This window comes from Haemaphysalis longicornis, unplaced genomic scaffold (genome assembly GCF_048455015.1).
Source record: "Haemaphysalis longicornis isolate Haplotype H1 unplaced genomic scaffold, Haemaphysalis longicornis Haplotype H1 scaffold_3, whole genome shotgun sequence".
NCBI lineage: Eukaryota > Metazoa > Arthropoda > Arachnida > Ixodida > Ixodidae > Haemaphysalis > Haemaphysalis longicornis.
The window spans coordinates 126,486,609-126,505,126 of record NW_027526335.1 but is presented as its reverse complement, the minus strand read 5'-3'; the positions used below and the strand labels follow the sequence as shown (position 1 = coordinate 126,505,126).

Genomic DNA, 18,518 nt, shown 5'->3' with positions numbered 1-18,518 from the left:
CTTGAGAGAATCGCGGCAATCGTGGAAACTATGTAGCGGACGCAGTAAAGCACGTGGGGTCCAGCGAAGAGAATTTTAACAATGTTGGGCGATCCATGTCTGCGCACATCGAGCACACTGAGCTGCTGGTCATAAGCCCGCACGATCTGGGATATTTTCTCTGCTGCGTCGGTTGCGAGCACGTTGAGGATAATTGCGAGCAAGGTATTAGTTGGAGACGGCAACTGGGTTGCCAGCTCGTAGCGGCTGTCTCAATTGTAAAGGTAGGTACAACGTACTGCGTTGCTCGCTTACAGATTGGGGCTTTTCCGCGACAAATTACCCTTTCCCGTTGATGCGTACTTGATCTTACACGCTCACTTTTACGCCTGCGAGGCCTTCAATGGCTTCCGCCAGTGCTTGGCTTATGAGAGGAATTCGAGGTCACTGGCCTGTCGGCTGGCTGCCGCCGGCGAATGTCGCTCCATTCCGGCGTTTTCAGCTCGTCGAGGCAGATCGGCACGATTCTACTTGGCTTACTATCGCCCAGGTGCTTTCGTATACACAAGCCACAGCTGTGAGCCGCCGCAGCTGCGGCGCTTGGCGTGTTCCGAGCGCTGGCTGTGCCGAGATCGAGCGTGGCCTGGTTACGAGTAGCGCCGTTTCCGGCGTGGCCGACATTTTCAAAGGTTGTAGAAGTCTTTTCTCTCTCTCTCTCTCTAGAAGTAAAAATGTCTTCTGCGAAGCAAAAAGAACATTGCTCCGCGACGGTTGGGGAATCCTATACGCACAGCTGGTAGGAAGACGGGGGTCAAATTAGTTCACACACCGGAAGAAAAAAAAAAATGCCCGAAAATTCAGAAAATAATCCATTGATGCCCAGCGTTCTTACGCCGCTAATCTTCATTGAGATTTCTTGCAGACAGATTTGGATATGAGCAGCCAAACACGTGGGGTATTTTATATCTTTATAGTTTTCCTTTGTTTCTTTTCGGCAATGATCTACGTTTGGTGTTATAGGGATTTACTACATTAAACTTGCCGATTATGTATTATTGTGCAGATGCAAGGCATAGGCTACAGTGTGTCTCTTTCCCGGATTCGTTTTATCCGTGTTTCCGTTGTTCCTTTCCGTGCTTTTTTATTCTTTGTCTCTCTTTTTCGGGGCTCTGTATAAAATGCCTATTGTTAACGCTTGCTAGCTTTGTGGTTCTGGCTTTTAAAAATTGCGTTTGACCAATTATCTTCAATAACACCATTTTCAGTATTACACGTGTTAACTCCGCTAATTATGCATTTTCTGCGTATGCAGGGCGTTGCACGCTTGGTCCGTTTTCGCAATTTTTTATTTTTATTTGCTTCGTTCACATTTTAAATTTTCATTATTATTCTGTGTTTCGTGTTTGCTGGTTTTTAGTAATTCCGTTTGACCAATTATCTACATTTACGCTATTATAACGATACAATTAGTGAAGCACGAAAAGTAGGCATTTTTGGAAAAAATGTAGAGGGTTGCACATTTGGTCGGTTCTCGACTCTTTATTCGTGTTTCCGTCCTTCTTGTGCGGGCTCTTGTTGTTTCAGGAAGCGGGGGAAGGGGGGGGGGGGGGGGCAACGTATAAGGTGAACATATTTTTCTCTATATCCTGTTCTTGTTCGGCTTTTATGCCGAATCATCTGGACGTCGTTTTTAAACCCGATATACCGAAGTTACGGACCGCTCATCTTACTTTACCTTCCAGCAGCTGTTTCTTCGTTTTCTTTGTATTCATCTTGTGTTGTCGCAGGGCTGCCCTATGTCTGCACGAGGGGCACGCCGAACAAGAAAGGGAGTTCTTGTTTCGGTTTTCGGCTTCCTTTCGTTGGGAGGCCGGCGATTCAAGACCGAGTGTCACTGGCACTACACCTTCTCCGCCACGCCCACGGGCCCGTTTTTAAAAGTATACCGCCGCCCTCCGAGGAAGCACCGCAAATTAGTTCCGCTTTCGCCGTACAGTTAAACATGGATATAACGAAACTCTATGAAAAGAATTCCTGGATTTGACGAAGCTTTTCAATTCCACATCGCCATCCCCATCGAAACCCCTGTGTTTGCGACCTGTATGTAACGAAGGGGTTGCGACGGTTAACCTTGTTGTAGCGAAGTCGCTAGGCTGATAAGGCATTGTTTTTTGCACTTTTTCTGAAAAAATTGGCTGAAGAAATGCAATAATTTAGCGATCTTCGCCCGCACCGCGAACTACGCTGCGTTTCTTGTGTCGATGCGGTGTCGGTTAGGTGCTGGTCGCGAGTCTCCACTGATCTGTGGTGTCGGTTCGTCGGTGGTGAGTTCTGGTGCCAGAAAAAGAAAAGTTTTGTCTTTTCAAGACAAGCTCGCCATTTTAAGTGCCGTCTCCCCCGGCGAGAAAGAACGTCGCCGCCCGATACAGTATCCCAGCTAACACCATGTCAACGATTACGAGTACGGGAAAGAGCATCAAGTTGTCAAAAGGTATAAGTGATATAAGTGATACTTAAGCTACGTTTGTGAATACGGGGGCAAGTTCCCTTGCTTCTTAGGATTACTGCGTAGTGACTAATTTGCAATGGGAAAGCGGCAGGCGCAAATCACGCGGTTTTTCACACTCCCAAGCATTAAAGGACTCTGCCATCACTGATGTCTAGCATTTTATTTTCGTTTCTGCTTCATTCACGCGAGCCTTACCTCGAAGCCTGCATGTAACAAATACCTGGATGTAACGAAAAATCGCGAAATTTTGCCAACTTCGTTATGTCCAGGTTTAACTGTATTTCGGAAAGCCGGCGTCCTATTGTCCACACTTTCCATGTTTTTTCCACGGTCGGGGAAGGCACTTACGGAAAGTTTGTCCGCACTCACAGTCATACGGATTTCCTGAACGCTGACTTTCTGCGCATTTCTACGCCGCAGAATAATACGCGAACCGGCGCTCCGCAATGAAGCGGTCGCTGAAAGGCCGTGGATCCACCGGCAGGAATATCACTGCGGCTCCGAGAAAAAAAGAGAGAGAAAAGAAGAGGAGGGGGGTAGGTGCAAGTTGGCGGTACTTAACCTGGGCGGAACACGAGCGCAGTATGAAGGAGCGTTAATCGGAACGGACGAAGACGGGTCAGTAGTCACTGCAGCAGTGTGGGAACTCCCAAAGGCCGCCGTTTAGTCCCTCTGCTGGGCAATTCGTTTCACCGACCACGCCAGTGTGGTCAGCAGGGACCATCAGGGCGTCGGGAACGGCTGTTGTCGCCCATGTTCTTTTGTTGGGTTCTTGCGGCGCCCTGTTTTGTCCGTCGCGCGGGTCGGGAGGTTAGGACAATCCAATTGCGCGCTTGGCAGAAAGGGCGTCACGGTCATTACCCCTCGCCACAAGGGAGGCAGGGGAGCATCGGATATGTGCTGGGGCGGCGCGGTGTATTTGAACTCGGGAGAAGGCGCTTCCCGTTGTGTACTTTCGTGCCATTCTGGAGCCTGCGCGGGGCATTGCAACTTTGACTGTGGTTGATGCTAAACACTAATTTGCTTTTACTGTGTTAGTTTCGTGGAGAACTAGTCAGGCTCGGTTTCTAAAGCCTTTTTCGGGAAGCCTGTTTCGCGAAGCCTCATCTGTGAAGCCTCCTCTACTTCCCAGCTTACAGGTGGCTTGAGGTAAGCTCAAGCTTGCGTCACCGCCTCCCAAGCTTGAGCTAAGCTTTGAAGGGAGTGACGCAGGCTAGCGAGCGTCGGACGTCAGGCGTAACGTCACGCATCGAGGACTAACGTCGTCTAACAGTGTACAGTGTGTTTCAGGGAAGCCTTCAAGCAATTAAAGAAAAATGGCTTTCGGAAGCACAACCGGTTTTCTTGGGCGAAGTATTCAAAGGCCGTGGAGGACCTATTTTCCGGCAGCAGAATATGTAGTGTTTTACTTGTTTTCATCTGAGCATTCCCATGGTCATTGCTAGATTGTGTGAAAAAGGGTGAATGTTTCCCCATACTTAGAACAGTTTTAAATTAACCTCGAATGTATCCTACCAAACTTCGTGCATCTAGATTGGCTATTTTAGGTATTAATTTGTACACTGCCCGGAGTTCGCGACTCTTCGGCGTTGATACCACAACGAAGGATCCTGTTACTAGGAATACTAAGAGGAGACATTAGCAAGCTTTTCGGGTAGGGGAGTGTGGTAGTCGAGGTCGCAAGGAGCTCGGTATGTAAGTTCACGTGCTGCAGGGTCGGCCGCCTCATTTCCTTCGAGACCCTCTCGTCCGGGCTTCCGTCTAATTTCGAGTTCCACTTCACTGCGGATGGGACAATCTTTCAGAGATGTTTAGGTCTTCTGTCTGTAATAATGTTTGTAATGCTGTAACGATAGTCTGGAAGGATGTTTGTGCTTATATTTGATAGTCGCGTTAGTTGGATTGCCAAGAGAATGGCCCCAATGTCTGCTTTTTCCGTTCCTGTGTGTAAGAGGGTCATGCCGTCACAAAGATTGGCAGGGTAGCCCACTGCAACGATTGTTGCCATAGTACATGCCTACACCCCAGCGTCGGTGAATACGTCGGTGCAATAGCTTTTGATGTTTTGTCTTCACGCGTTGCAATAAAATCTTAGTTATTGGTTTGGTGTAAGAGCATCCCGAGGGGACAATACATTCCCTCCTGTTACAAATAACCCAACGTGCTGCATCTGTGCATACTTATTATCGAAATCTGTAAGCCAAATGATAAAGAAGAAAAGAAAGAAATACAAAATGGTGCTTTTATATATTTGTTACTGAACTGATCGAGTTTCGGCGGAGGAGTGAGTGAAACGGCTGCATGAGTCGGTTTTCCTTGTAAGGCGAAGCGGTTAACTTTCGTTACCATATCACACAACCGATAGGCACGGCACAAACGGCTTGCGCCGCAGCAGACGACAGCGTGGCGACGGTGATTGCGGGCATGTGATAACGCAAACGCTGTTTGCAAGTCGACGAGAGAACAGTGAAGCAAATTTTCTTACTGAAAGCTATGAAAAATAAATCGATAGATACGAACAAAACAATTGTTTGACGCCATGTTCAACCCCCAGCTTTCGTTAAAATCTGGGCCAAACATTTGGATCGGCTTGTGTTGCTAACACTACGTTAAAATAAAAAAATTGGTGAAGCTTGCACTAAGCCGCACATGGCTCGACCAACAGTGAAGCTGGAGGATTTCTTTCTATGTAGCACTGAAGGACACACCACCACACATTGCATTAGGTTTGAAATTGTTTATTTACATGTGCCGTCGTCGCTTTCGACTGGGGTAGTACTAGTCCATCTATATTGTCGTCTTCCTCCTGCATGACTGGCGGGCCCGGATAGTTTTGTGCGAAGGCTTTCACATCTCTCCCAAAGTGGAAGGCGTCAGCACTCGCCAGAACTTGCGACAACCGGCTTTGCGAACTGGGCGTCTGTAGCGCGAGCTGTCTTGTACACCCCCTTGCGGCGCGGACGCACGTGAACTGTTTCATAGTATTATTTACGAGCGCCAGGCGCAATGTTGTTGTTGCAAACTTTATTAGAAAGGAAGGCCAAAGGCCAGGTGGGGGTGGGGGGGGGGGGAGGAAGGGAAGGGAGGACGGAGCACTGTTCTTATAATGCCTGCTTCAAGGGTTCTCTTCAGGAGTCGTGCAGACCACTGCTATATTGCCCGTACTAGGCCGCTTTTTGTGGCATAAATGGCGATTTCGAAGAGTGTGTCGTGTGAGAGGGATGTTGGGTCGATGTAGGTTGAGGTGTCGTGGTGTGGGGGAGTGAATGTACGAAATCGAGAAAACTTGGGGCAGTGCCAGATGAGGTGGTGAAGATCGGCTGCGATGGAGTGGTGGCAGTAGGGACATCGGGGGGCGTGCTGGGGATAATACCATTGTCGAATGGTCTCTGGTGCCGTACAGGTGTTGGTCAGGAACTTGTTCAAGAAGATCTCTTGTGCTCGAGTTAGGGTGGGGAAGGAGGTGAGGTGGCCTGAAGGGGTGAGTGACTTGAGGCGTTGTTGTTTCAGCTGCTTGAATCTACGGAGCCTGATTGCGGGAGCGAGAGTGGGGTCATCGTCAGGGCAGTTGGGCCAGGGGTGGTCCGAGAAGGGCGGCGCCGGGGGTCCATCGGAGGCTATTGTGAGAAGGGCCTCCTGTGCAGCTACGTGAGCTGCTTGGTTCCCAGGAGCGGCTGGTTCATGACCGGGGGTCCAGTCGATTCGGACTTGGCAGCCTGATGTTTGGAGCGCAGTGATTTGATGAATAATGTGGTGGACAGAAGGGTGGGTGGACATGGGATGACAAAGTTCTTGGAGAGCTTCATATGAGTCTGTTAGGATGCGAAGGTTGGGGGGAATGGGGAGATGGTAATCGTACATAAAGTAGTCGAGAGAATCGTGGATAGCGATGAGCCATGCGCAAGCCTGGACGACGCCGGACGCTCCTCGTGAGGCGCGTGCTCAAGTGCGCGATAAACAGTGGGAGTAACTATGACCCGGGGTTTTCTGATGACGCCGCAAACGTTACGGCCAGCAACTGCAGCTCCGCTGTTAAAAGACCTGCCTGTTGTGTTAGCAACAACTTCATTATATATTTTTGGAACCGTTGTCAACTGTGTTTAAGTCATTGTATGGAACATCAGATAACTTTGCGCTGATTTTGGGAGCTAAGTGTGAAACTAGCAGGGCGTTTCGTGAGACCTTACTACATCGCAGATAGCTTGCGCAAAACAAGACAAATTCACAGAATATTCTTCGTTGGAACGGTAGTTTGGGCCAGTTCATGCCTACTAACTCAATTCAAAACATCGGTGTTCCTCGTCGTCCCGCCTTCTAGCGCTGTTTTGAATACAGTTAGACAGAACATTCACAAAGGCATGATCGAGCCATGCAGTACGTAAAGCGCAAGGACGAGTTCAGGTTGTTAGACAAAGAATTACACGCTTTAAATGGGCCCTAAATAGGCCGCGATTCCAAGCGCGCTATCGTCAGATAAGCGTTATTTACTTTCCTCGTTTGCATGCGAAGTCTTGCCACCAGATCTCACGTAGCTTTTCTGCCTCTGACGTAGACTCAATGACGCAGCTGTTACTGAAGATTACGGCACCGCTATTGGCAAGTTCCATCAAATGCTGCAGCCAATCAGCGTTTCCGGCTCTGGGGGAAGCCGCAGGTGGTTTCGGCGGCTCGGGTGAAGCTTGCGCTAAGCCGCACAAGGCTCCACGAGAGCGACACTCTGGCACAGCGTTTCTTTGTAGGGACGAATGTCGATCTTCGCCATCCTTCACCCGAGCTCAGTTGAGTTTGTTGATACAGCGTGCAATTTACAAGATATGAATGACGCTGAATGGCAGGGAGCGTCTTCTGCGGGGAGAAACGCTACGCACGCGACCGGGGCAACCATGTTCCTTCACGGTGGACATGGACCGCGCACGAATAGGCACACTCCGCATCCGCTAAAAGTCGCAGCCGTCTGCCAAGGTTCGGACTATTGCTGAAAACCTGTTTACAAACGCGTGAAATGGGATGATAGTGCGGGGAAAGGTTGGGCTGGGGATCGTCGTCGGCGCGGCATCATAAAGCGTTGACTGGATCATTGCGGCGATGCTAACTCTTTTTATCCAGCCTCGGAGAGACCTGCCAGCTGGTCGCGCCGACAGCGCCGCATGCAACAAACAAAAGCGGGCCTCTAGTCGTAGGTGGAAATCTTTGTCGAGAGCGAGGATGTTGTCGGGAGCGAGGATGTTGTGTTTGCGGCCCCCCTATCTGGCCTCCAAACGCTCGCTTCCTTTTGCTAGAACTGACCTTTTATCGCTAGCACGGCCGACGCGAAAGGCAGTGCCATGCAGCCAGTACTAAGCGGAGCAGGGGCGCCGGTTGCTAAATATGAAATGCCGGACAAACCGCTGAGCGGAGCCAATGGCTGTGCGTACGTTGGAGCGCAAGCGCCCTGAAAAGCGTCTCTGGGTTGTTTGGCTAGAGCTTGTCGGCTCGTGGTATCCACAGCACTTTGAGGCGCGAGGAAAGGCTGAAAGTACCACATCTTATCACCCCCTTACAAAAATGGTTATTGAGATTGAATTGAAAGTCAATTGACTTTACTCAGTACATTGTGTTGACAGTCAATTGACTTTGAATAGAAATTTTGTATTGAGTTCTCGTTGAAAATTGGCCGCCGCGTTTCAATTGAAACTCAACGCTGAGTTTCAATTGAAAGTCTATTGACTATAGTCAACGTGTCTGTTGATTTTCAATTGACTTTCTGTTGAGTCTCAATACACTTTTCCTGTTGAGTTCCTGTTGTGACGTGTCAATTGAAAGTCTATTGAGAAAAGTCTGTTGAGTTCCAGTTGAGTCTGTGTTGACTCTCTATTCATTCTCCTGTTGAGTTCCTGTTGAGAAATGTCAAATGAAAACCTACTGAGCATATTCAAAACAGCCCGTTTGATTTCCTGTTTGTTTTTTGTCAAGTTATTTCAACAATTGCATAGTAAAGTTCAGTTAACTGTACTAAATATATACTAAGTCTGCTTCAATATTGCAAAAGCATTCTAAAAACTGTCGTCAAGGTGTCCAATGAGCAGGCGAAATAGTGAGGTGTTGCATGGCAAAGCTTGCTTTATTGCTCACGAAAGCATCACGGGAGGGCTGGAGCCTCGCAGGGTCCACTTGCCTACTTGACTGTGTAGCCTGCAAAATACAAGAAACAGACTTGTTTGTTTGCACCAGTCAAGTACGAAATGATGATTGCATCCCTTCTCATTAAGCATGCTGGTTTAAGTACCTGGCTATTTTAAAAGTTACCTGGCTTGTATGTTTGGAAAGCAGGGAGATAGCAGTTCAACAAATGTATAAGCTTTCCTCAGATTTTAATGCCGTAAGCCAAGCTAGCCGCATCAATTAATTCTACAATTGGTAGGGAGTGGAATGCCTTTAGTTGAATGCCTTCCGCATTAAGGCGCCTGAAATCTACAGGAACGACTATGTTTCAAGGCGGCAGGGAGCCAAAAAATCACCCGCATGGGTCCGTAATCGTGTCTTTCACATCTTTCAGGCCCAAAAGAAATCCAAATAGGCCTATAAAGACTGGTAGAGCCACTACCTGACAGGAGAAACCCCAAACCTGTGCAAAAGCATACCTGTCAACCTGTGGATTTTGTTTTTTGAAATTTTAATGCTTGAAATCTCGTAAAACAAAATTAGAAAATTGTCAACTTGCATGAACTTGTTTACAAAACAAGCCTTGATTAAAAAAAACTAGGATGTTACTACATCAGGCAATCATCGCAAATGGCTTTATGAATGGATGAGCACATAATACTTTGTGCTTACCGACTAGTGGAAAAAAATACATGAACCGTGATGGAAAAAAAACGTGGCAAAAAGAACGTGACAGGAAAAATACATAACTTGAATTTCGCAGTCTTTTACACTCTTGTAACGCTGAAGTATGGTGTGTGCCTTGCAGTACGTTTACCAAACAAGTAGCACTAAGCAGCAGCTTAAAGGGATCATATGAGACATGGGTATATCCACATTTTTGCCTTCATCATAACAATGCCAGAGGGGTATACCAGTATAACAAGGCCGTCTAATGCCAGTTTACACACAAGGAGAACACGAAACAGTTTTGTTTGGTGAGGGGAAAAACATCAGTTTCTGTAAATGAGAAATAATTTAAAAGCTTGTATCCCTTTGCTTGGCGAGATTTTCTATACACTAGCAGCACTAAAACAGTATAGTGATACCGTGCCGACCAATCATTTGGGTAATTCCTAGAGGCAGAACATCTGTCAAAACAGATTGACTAAGCCCTCGCGCAATGCCGGTGTAGCATCAGTCAGTGGCACGTCTGATGCCACATTCAGCCAAAATGTTATTCAGTGATTTTGCTATTACTCACACCACATTCAGCCCAACTTATTCAAAACTGCTCCGAGAAAGGCAGTCAGCAGGTTGTGATTAGAAGCAATGGCAAATTTCAATTTACGCTAGCAAGTCGAGCAAGTGCTTAAGTCAAAACTGGTATTCATCAGTTTGAAAGTTTGACGCCTGTGCATGTTCTAGCGCAAGCTGCCTAGCACCTGTGACAAAAATTGGCAAATGAGAAATTCACGGAAAGATACATGGAGAGAATTGGCACTTAGTGGTAAAAGACTAATATATGACAACAGTGTGCAGTCTGTTTCCAACTACTACTAACGCAGCAGGTTTTTTTCTGCATTGGTTTTAAAGCCAAAGTGTCTGCTTGCCTTTAGGGTGCCGAGGTAACACATCAGACTTGTGTAAAGATGTTTTGGGTTTAAACCCTACCTTCTGCGGATACATAGTCTCTATTTTCCAAAAGCAATCAATGAATTTGTTATATTCTTGGGCATTATTTTTTTAGCTGGGATGAAGTACGGTTTAGGCCACATTTGTCACTGCTCTGCACTCAGGGAACGCTCTTTCTCCAAGCAATCGTTCAAATTAATACGCAAATATATTGCTGGCTGCCAGCACTTTAGCTTGCAAGTATATTTTACCGCCATGTCTCCTAACTGGTTGAACAGACTATCCTGTTTGTGACTGGTAGATCTGCCTCTCAGCCTAGCGCTGTCAGGTGTGCTTGCATGGCACAGTATTCGTGCGTTTGTTATTGATCCGACAGGCACTTGTTCGATTCAACCTCTTTCATTTTTTTTTTCATTTTCGTTAACTTCGTTCGTCAAACATTTTATTTATCTTCATCATGGTGTTCTTTCTTTTTTTATGACACTTCGTACTAGGTAATTCATGGCTGCTGCTCCGTTCTGTAGCGGCACTGCATCTGGGATTTTATTCATTCGTCAATTGCCTTCAAAGGTTTTGTTAGATCTTTAGCTTAAGATACATACAAATATAGAACACGCGAAAGCAATACAGCAGCGCGGAAGACAATAAAACACTGATTGATGTCAAAATGTTGTGTGCCGGTACAATAGCCTCCCCCTTCAATTTGTTACACTTACGTACAGTATTTTTGCAAGGCTGAAGTGAAATCATACCCTTTAGGTCGATCTGGAGACGGCGGGAATAAAAACACTGTTCATATACCGACAAATAACCAAGTCGTGAGTATCGCCATTCAGGAAGGTCTGCACAACATTTGTCATGATGAAATGTACAGTGTGCGTCAGGCTTGTCTAGGGCAAGCGAGCGCACGGCTCCGGAGCGTGCTGGCGACATCTGCTGATAACTGCTGGGTTAGAGATAGCTTGCCATTGCGCGTGCGCGGATCTCGGACAGGGTCGGGCCGGTCGTCATTTCGCATGGGCCACTGTTATTTGCAGACGCCACCACCCACGAGGGGCACTGGTCTTCCCCAGTGCCAGCCATGAGCGGTGACAGGCCAGATAGACGCGCCGTTTGACGCGTTTATCGCAGGCAGTTACGTAATCGCATAAAGCAACGAGCGCCAATCTTCTGCATCTCAAGCGCACCAAACGGAAAGCACGCAACAAGAATTCACTGCAGGGATTTCGGTCGAACCTGTTGTGCGATTACGTAAGTCCCTGGGGTGATAATGCACCGCGTCAAATTACGCACTGATCTCCGGCGTCACCGCTCACGGCTGGCACGAAGAAAAGAAGCACCCGTTGCGGGTGGTGGTGTCTCCAAATTTTAGAGGCCAAAGCTGAACGACGACCGGCCAGGGCCTGTCCGAGATCCACGCACGCGCAATGGCAAGCTATCTCTAACCCAGCAGCTATCAGCAGATGTCGCCAGCATGCTCCGAAGCCGCGTGCTCGCTTGCCCTTGACAAGCCTGACGCGCACTGCACAGGAGCGCTCGGAAAGAATGAACTTACCTTATAACAACGTCGCTCCCAGCGGGGCTCCCAGCGTGGTGAAATTGACGGATTCCAAAGCGTGGCTAACAGGGATGGTAACACCTCACTTCGCAAGCTTCTTCACCGTACGATCACAGCGCACAAACACAACACGACACACAAAGGATGTTCACCGGCGGTAGAAGAGCGCATACGATGGCTTTTCCTTCAATAAATTCGATGTATCGCCAGCTGCACTGCAATGTCTGACCTTCGATTCTGGTTGAAAAGATTCGCACACGGCACATAAATCGCCAACAACACGAGGAAAGCTATAAATTTGCACAGAACAGCGAGAACGACCGCACGACCGCACCACGCCGGACCCCGCACATCCGGGATTGCGACCAAGCGACATTGGCTTGGTTTCAAGTCGGTTTGCGATGGCTATGCCACAGCTACGCATTCTTGTGAAAACTGAGCGTGAAAACATTGACGCGAGATATCAAAAAAACCTACGGCGGCTTGGGAGTCCTATGTTAATATTTACAATAATCTTTTATAGAATTATTACCAACCCCTCTAGCAGCAGTAATAATATTATATTGCAGATAACCGAGCTCCGCCGAGGTCGCAATGTTGGCTGTCAGCGCCACTGGCGGCAGTGGCAACGCCGCGTACTAGACATTCGTGACAGCGCGGTCACTTCAGCTTAGCGTGGGAGGGTGCCAGAGGAACCAAAAGAACTGGTTATCGCCGGGTGTGGAGGTGGATGGCACGTCTTTTGTGTCCGGGCGCCCGCTTCGGCGAACTGCAGCAGGAGAGAGGACGGAAGAATTCTGGAAAGTCCAATCTTTGAAAACAGCTTCAAAGTTCTTGATCTGCTTGCGGGCGCAAGATATTTGCTAGGCGCTTGTGTTTGAGAAACGTAGTCCGCGGACGTGTTGACATCGTTAGCGAGAGAGCGGTTCGGAGTGTAACAAGCGGCACGCCAGCCCACTTATTTGTTCGGTTTCTCTTTTTTTTTTTTTGTAGTGGCGTGAAGCAGTGTCAGGCTCGTTCTTTCTTTTTGTGACCCTGTGCAGTAAAGATGAGTTGTTAATCAGCGCTTCAGTTTGTCTTTCTTCATTGTTTTCTTCGTTTGTTCGTTCGTTCAGTTCGTGTGAGCGGCGGCGCCTTGGACTGGCGTACGGAGTTCTTTTGCAGTGAAAGAACTGTTTTCACCTGTTTTAATAGAGCGTAGATGCGCGTTTGCTCCTTGTGGAATTCTCTGCATTCCACATTGCTGTTCTACTGTTGTTATCATAGACAGTTCACGGTATTCTCAAGGAAAGTTATGTATGACGGGGAATAGAACTCGCGTCCTTGGGCTCAGACCACGGCGGGGTGCGCGAGTGATAACTGGAGTAATGAAGTTCACGAGTGAACGACGATGAGGCCAAGCCTGCGTTCGCTTGTTTTAAAAGTTCGCTGTGTACAAAAATTTAATTGTTCTTTTTTCGAAGTTTAGGGATTTACACCTAAGTTTTGCTGTTTTTTTTCTGAGTATTTATAGGCACAATTTCGTCACTGGAATATTCTTGTGCGTTTGGATTTGTGAGATAAGTATTCATTTCTGCAAAACAGCGCTGTTAGTATCGTGCCTCCACAGAAAAACACTGAATCATCGCACTAGGATGCGATGTCACATATGCCTTTTGTAGATGTAGCAGATTGAATCGCGTTTTAAATGTACCTCCTCCCCACCTACCTTCCCGGAACACAAGGTATCACAGCATTGTATGTGTGAAAAGAGGTAGGGGGAGTGACGACTTTTTTTTGTCCCCAGAACTGGGACCCGAGATGTGTAGCCTCCCCCCCCCCCCCCCCCGCCTTTCCGTTTTTTCCCGGCGAGATATGCATGCTTCATGATTCCGCTCCAACTTTCCCGGAAGACTGACTTCGAATATGTCCACTGCCGCTAAAGCGGAAGCTTAGCAGCAGTAGTGGAGATTGCTCACTCATTATGTCAATGCGTGCTAAGGTATAAAGAAGAAAATGCGCTGCTATAGCAAGGAAACGATTCCGCGGGAGTCACGTGCCAGAAGAGATGAGTCACTAGAGTTTTGTCAATGTTTATTTCCATTGTTTTGTGCAAAGCATGTTGCGGCAGTATTTGAGGAAATGCAGTCAAAAATTGTCCAATATAATTGATTTCCCCACTTAGCAGGTATAATTATTATTTGGGCGAAGATGCTGCCAGGCGTTGCGCTGCTGAGCACGAGGTCGCGGGTTCTATTCCCGGCCGCGGCGGCCGCTTTTCTGATGGAGGCGAAAAGCAAAAACGCCCGTGTGTGCGAGATTTCGGCGCACGTTAAAGATCCCCAGGTGGTCAAAATTAATCAGGAGCCCTCCACTACGGCGCGCCTCATCGTCTGCGTTGCGTCAGCGCGTTAAACCCTACAATCAATCAATCAATCGAAAATGCTGCTGGTAAAGGCTACTGGCCTAAGGAGTTTTATCAGCTTTGAAAATTAAGCTCGAACCATAAAACATGGACAAAAAAGAAGGACACTGGTATATATTTAAACAACGTAGCACCAACTAGCTCGACTCTCAATTTTACTTGATTTTTGTCAGTAGAAACTCTATTGAGTTTCAATTAAACGAAGTCATTTGATATTCTGTTGAGTTTTGTCCATTGAAACCTTGTTGACTTTTTATTGACTGCACTCAATAGAAATGTCAATGTATAATAAAAAAACATAAAAGTAACCTAGTAGTCTTAATTCAGCAGACACAGTGGGCAGCGCTGAAAAAAATAGCCCTTCAAAGTGTATGTTTCAGCCTGATGAGTTTTGTCAATTGGTTCTCCAAAGAGTTTCAATAGACTGGTGTCAATTGCTTTTGTATTGCGTTTTCTCAATACAAATCCTTTTGAGTTTCTACTGACACATCTCAATAGCCAATTGAGTTTGAATTAAGTTTCTGTTGATTCAATTAAAACTCAACAGGAAAAGAATTGAAACTCAAAATCCATTTTTGTAAGGGCCTTCGCCACCCTATCCAGGGTCCCTTTAAAAACTTCAACGGGAAATAATATGAACGCGCACAGGGCCGTTAAAGGTTAATGGTTGCACTTAAAAAACACAAAAATGTAAAGGCAGGTTGGACTATATCTGCAAATTAGGGAGCCGTGAATACAAATATACCACTCGTAGCAGCAACCAATATAAATATAACAAATATACCACTCGTAGCATTGAAGGCAGACCATACCAAAGGTGTGGAAACATGTATCGATGCCGTATACGTTTCCGTGCTCTATTTGTACATCACAACTCGCGAATTCATGGAAAACTGTATTCATGGAGCTTGCCTAAGCGTTTTCTTGAAATAATAACGCATGCAGGGACATGTAAATGTAAAATAAATGTATGCGGGGACTTTTGCTGGCCATGTGCTTTTTAAAGAACGCAAACATCAGGTATTAAACAGAAAATATGATGGCTCATCCCAGGCGGTAGGCTTTGTTTGGGTTTCGTTGAAATGGTTCACCTTTCATAAAAGCGCAGCCTAAAGATGCGTGCATTCGGACGAACGCGAAAGCCAACGGCACCTGCTGACCACCAGCGCATGTAAATAACAGCGAATGGCAAATGCAGATATTAACTTAAAAGATTCGAAATGAGGCGGACGTAAGCTATAGTTTGGTCAACCGTGCGTGCAGTTTCTGTATCTTCTCCCAGCGCAACTACGTCCTGGGCGTTCTTGGAAAAACTTCGCCGTCGCCATGAAGATACGCCCATACAAACGCGGGGCTTGGTGGCCGTTTTTCACCTGTACGCTGTTACACTAAATCGTATTGCAACTCCCTTTCTGATTGGCTTCATTTCGCGACGAAAGTGAAAGGCAACTAGAACAGCTGTATCTTTCAGTCGGATAGCGACAATGGAGTAAAGCCGGGACCTGGTTCGCTCCAAGAGATTTATGACGGGCTTGGAAACGTCACAAAGTGGAAGAGAAGCAGGAGAGACAAATTCCAGCTCTAAGAATTTATTTTGCAGCAAACAATGCACCGTTGGCCGCCGAACAAAAGTCGAGAAAGGTATCAAACGCGCGATCTTCAGTGAAAACAAAACAAAACGTTGTTCACCATTTCTGTCACTTCAAACTGCGTTTATTGTGCGCGCAAGCTCCATATTCTTTACAGTGCAGTTGAATGAGACCGATAACCGTCGGCATAACAAAATTGACACAAAAGAGGGTTCGATACCCGTGATAAACCCGCTTCTTCATCAGAGCTGGAGCATGCGCTTGAAGCGTGCGTAAGTCATCGGTGTCACCCTCGATCGGCGTCATCACGATGAGCAGCGCGCTGCGAACGACGCTAGGAACAACAACGAAAGAAATAGGTTAAGTGGTTTATATGAGTTGCTGGCGCCGGTATACTCTTGTGAGGTCTGCTGCTTTCGGTTACCGCCGCAGAATATACACACGCCCAAACCTAGTCCGGGTACAGCTAGCGGCAACTCTAAATCTTGTGTGGTAGGAATTAACGCATGAGCCCGTCACAGATACTAAAACAAAGCGGTCACAATTAACACAAGGAGCGTCAGTAAATTGGGTTAATTTTATCTCCTTTCCGTATAGCATCATTTCACTGGTCTTTTTATTAAATAATTATGAACTAACAGGCCCAGATTTCCACATTACGACATTGATAACTCCAAGCATGTCGCTGCAAATCAGGGTGTGTGGCCACGTTTCCGTCCAGGCACTTTCACGACGCTAAAATAGTCATTTTCGTCAGGAACACTTGCTTGTGCCGTCGCCTCTACTCCGCCAGAATGTTCAGGGGGGATTCTCGAAGGATATTTCGGGGTCCAGGACTTGTTGTCTGGGTAGCGGATAACAATAGAACTACCACATAGCGAGTGCCCTTGGAGCGCCTCCATGGCCTGCTTTGCAGACTCATGTTCGACGTAGTTTATGAAAGCGCACGTCCGGTCGTACTTGGGGTGAACGCTGTACAGCTCACCGTAGGGTCTGAAGAGACGTACCAGCATGTCTTTAGTGACTTCACACGTGATGTTACCAATCCAGAGGGACCGGCAATTACCGGCGTTGCTGATTTCCGCGTTCTCGGCCGGCGTGGCTGTTGCTGGCTGGCACAGCACGTCCACAGCCGCCTGGACGTCCCAGTTGTTTCGTGCCAGGGACGACTCAGCCTGCTCGTGCGTGAAGCCCATGCTCGTGACGAGGTGGACGCACGCTGCGTGCAGCTCCCTGCGGGCCTCCTCGCACGACGCGTCGAGCGTGAGCACATTCTTGAACGACTGCATTGCCTCGTGATACAAGTGAAGCGCCTGCTGTGCCTGACCCACCCTAAAGTGGCACTTAGGCATTCGTGGCTCCAAAAAGACAGCCCTTTCGGCGTCCTTCAGGGCTTCGTCGTAGTTTTCCAAAGCACTGTAGCAGTAGGAGCGGTTCGTGAAGTACCTGTGGTCGTACGGGTTCAACGCGATGGCTTTGGTGAAGAACTCAACGGCGTCCTGGTGGCGGCCGATGCTGCAGAGCTCGTAACCTCGCCTGGCGAAGGCTCGACTCCGGGAGGAAGAATCACTGTCGGTGGTCCTCAGTCTAACCATGGGGGCTGCGACGCCTGGAGCTACGTCTCGACTGGCTTGGTGGTCGGCTGCTTTGGTCGTCGGTGTCCTGTCAGTCTGGCTGTGAGCCATGCCCTTTCTTTTCTGCACGTTGACCTTCCCTTACGCTGAGAATGCCGTCCGCTATGATCTGCCACTGAAGAGCACTCTTACGCCGCCTTAGTGTGCCACGGCACTTGCTCGAAAGCCTTGCCGCAGAACCAGTTAATCCTTCAGGGGGCGGGAAAAAAAATCGCACAGTGGGCAGGACAGAAAACTGTGAACACTAACTGCGTGCGCGTTGAGCAACAACTGAAAATTTCACCCTACGCGCAACTACGAGAAATAGAGCCAGCTTGCGCAGGATGAAAAAAAGGGGGCCACTGCGCACGTAACATCAAAGTAGAAGAACAGAAGCAAGAAAAAAAAAAAAAAAAAACTCGGCGGTGCGGGACATCGCTGAGGAAGCAAAAATCTGAGCGTGTTATCAGCTCATCCGCAGTCTTCCTTACGGACGCGAAATTTCGCCTTTCGCGACGATTTCTGGTGTAGCATTCCGAATGCTGCTGTTAAGTAACCGTCACTTCACACGTGTTCTACACGTAGCATGGTGCCAGCGTTGCCGTGCAACTTGCCCAGTGCTGCATTTATATGTTTGGGCTTCCATGCAGGCCTGAGTCCAGAAGGAAGAGCACGACGGACGAGGGGAATCAAGGTCACCACAACTGATTTCGCCTTTCACCTTCGTACTGTACGGACTGAACTTCCACTGCGTTTAATAGGCGAGTGCACCACGCAAAAAAACTTTAATGTAATCACAAGAAATAATATTTATGAAGGAGAAATTATGGCAAAGTACAATGCTGTTGTGAGTCGCCAACACCAGGCGTGCGAATGTATACCAACTTGGCAATGGACAAGTTAGGTGAAGAAGTCAACAGCGCGCTCGTTTAGCAAACTGCTATGAAGTGCGTCTACGACGACTATACATCTGCTTCAGTATCTTGTACCTCAACACATCTCGTATAGACACATTCACCTGCCTAGCCTCCTCTGCTTTCTTCAGTATTCACCTCAACTTTGCGGAAGCTCGTCCCTGTTCGCTCTGTTTCTTCTTCGTGGGACTGACTTT

The 18,518-nt window shown here is 47.6% G+C and overlaps 1 protein-coding gene and 1 long non-coding RNA gene across 2 annotated transcripts in view; both read right to left on the bottom strand.

Moving 5' to 3' along the window:
* Nucleotides 1–17,746, bottom strand: part of LOC144175424 (uncharacterized) — a gene marked incomplete at its 3' end in the record, with an annotated part of 28,392 nt that extends 10,646 nt beyond the window's left edge. Inside the window, 1 exon segment of the mRNA XM_077704503.1 lies at nt 16,491–17,746. Coding sequence (XP_077560629.1) covers nt 16,491–17,479 — 989 coding nt within the window.
* On the bottom strand, nt 8,565–12,748 carry LOC144175072 (uncharacterized). Its single transcript, XR_013323603.1, has 2 exons — nt 11,799–12,748; nt 8,565–8,659 (listed from the first exon to the last, which is right to left on the bottom strand). It is a non-coding gene; the product is annotated as an uncharacterized LOC144175072 (long non-coding RNA).
* Nucleotides 17,747–18,518: the final 772 nt, after the last annotated feature.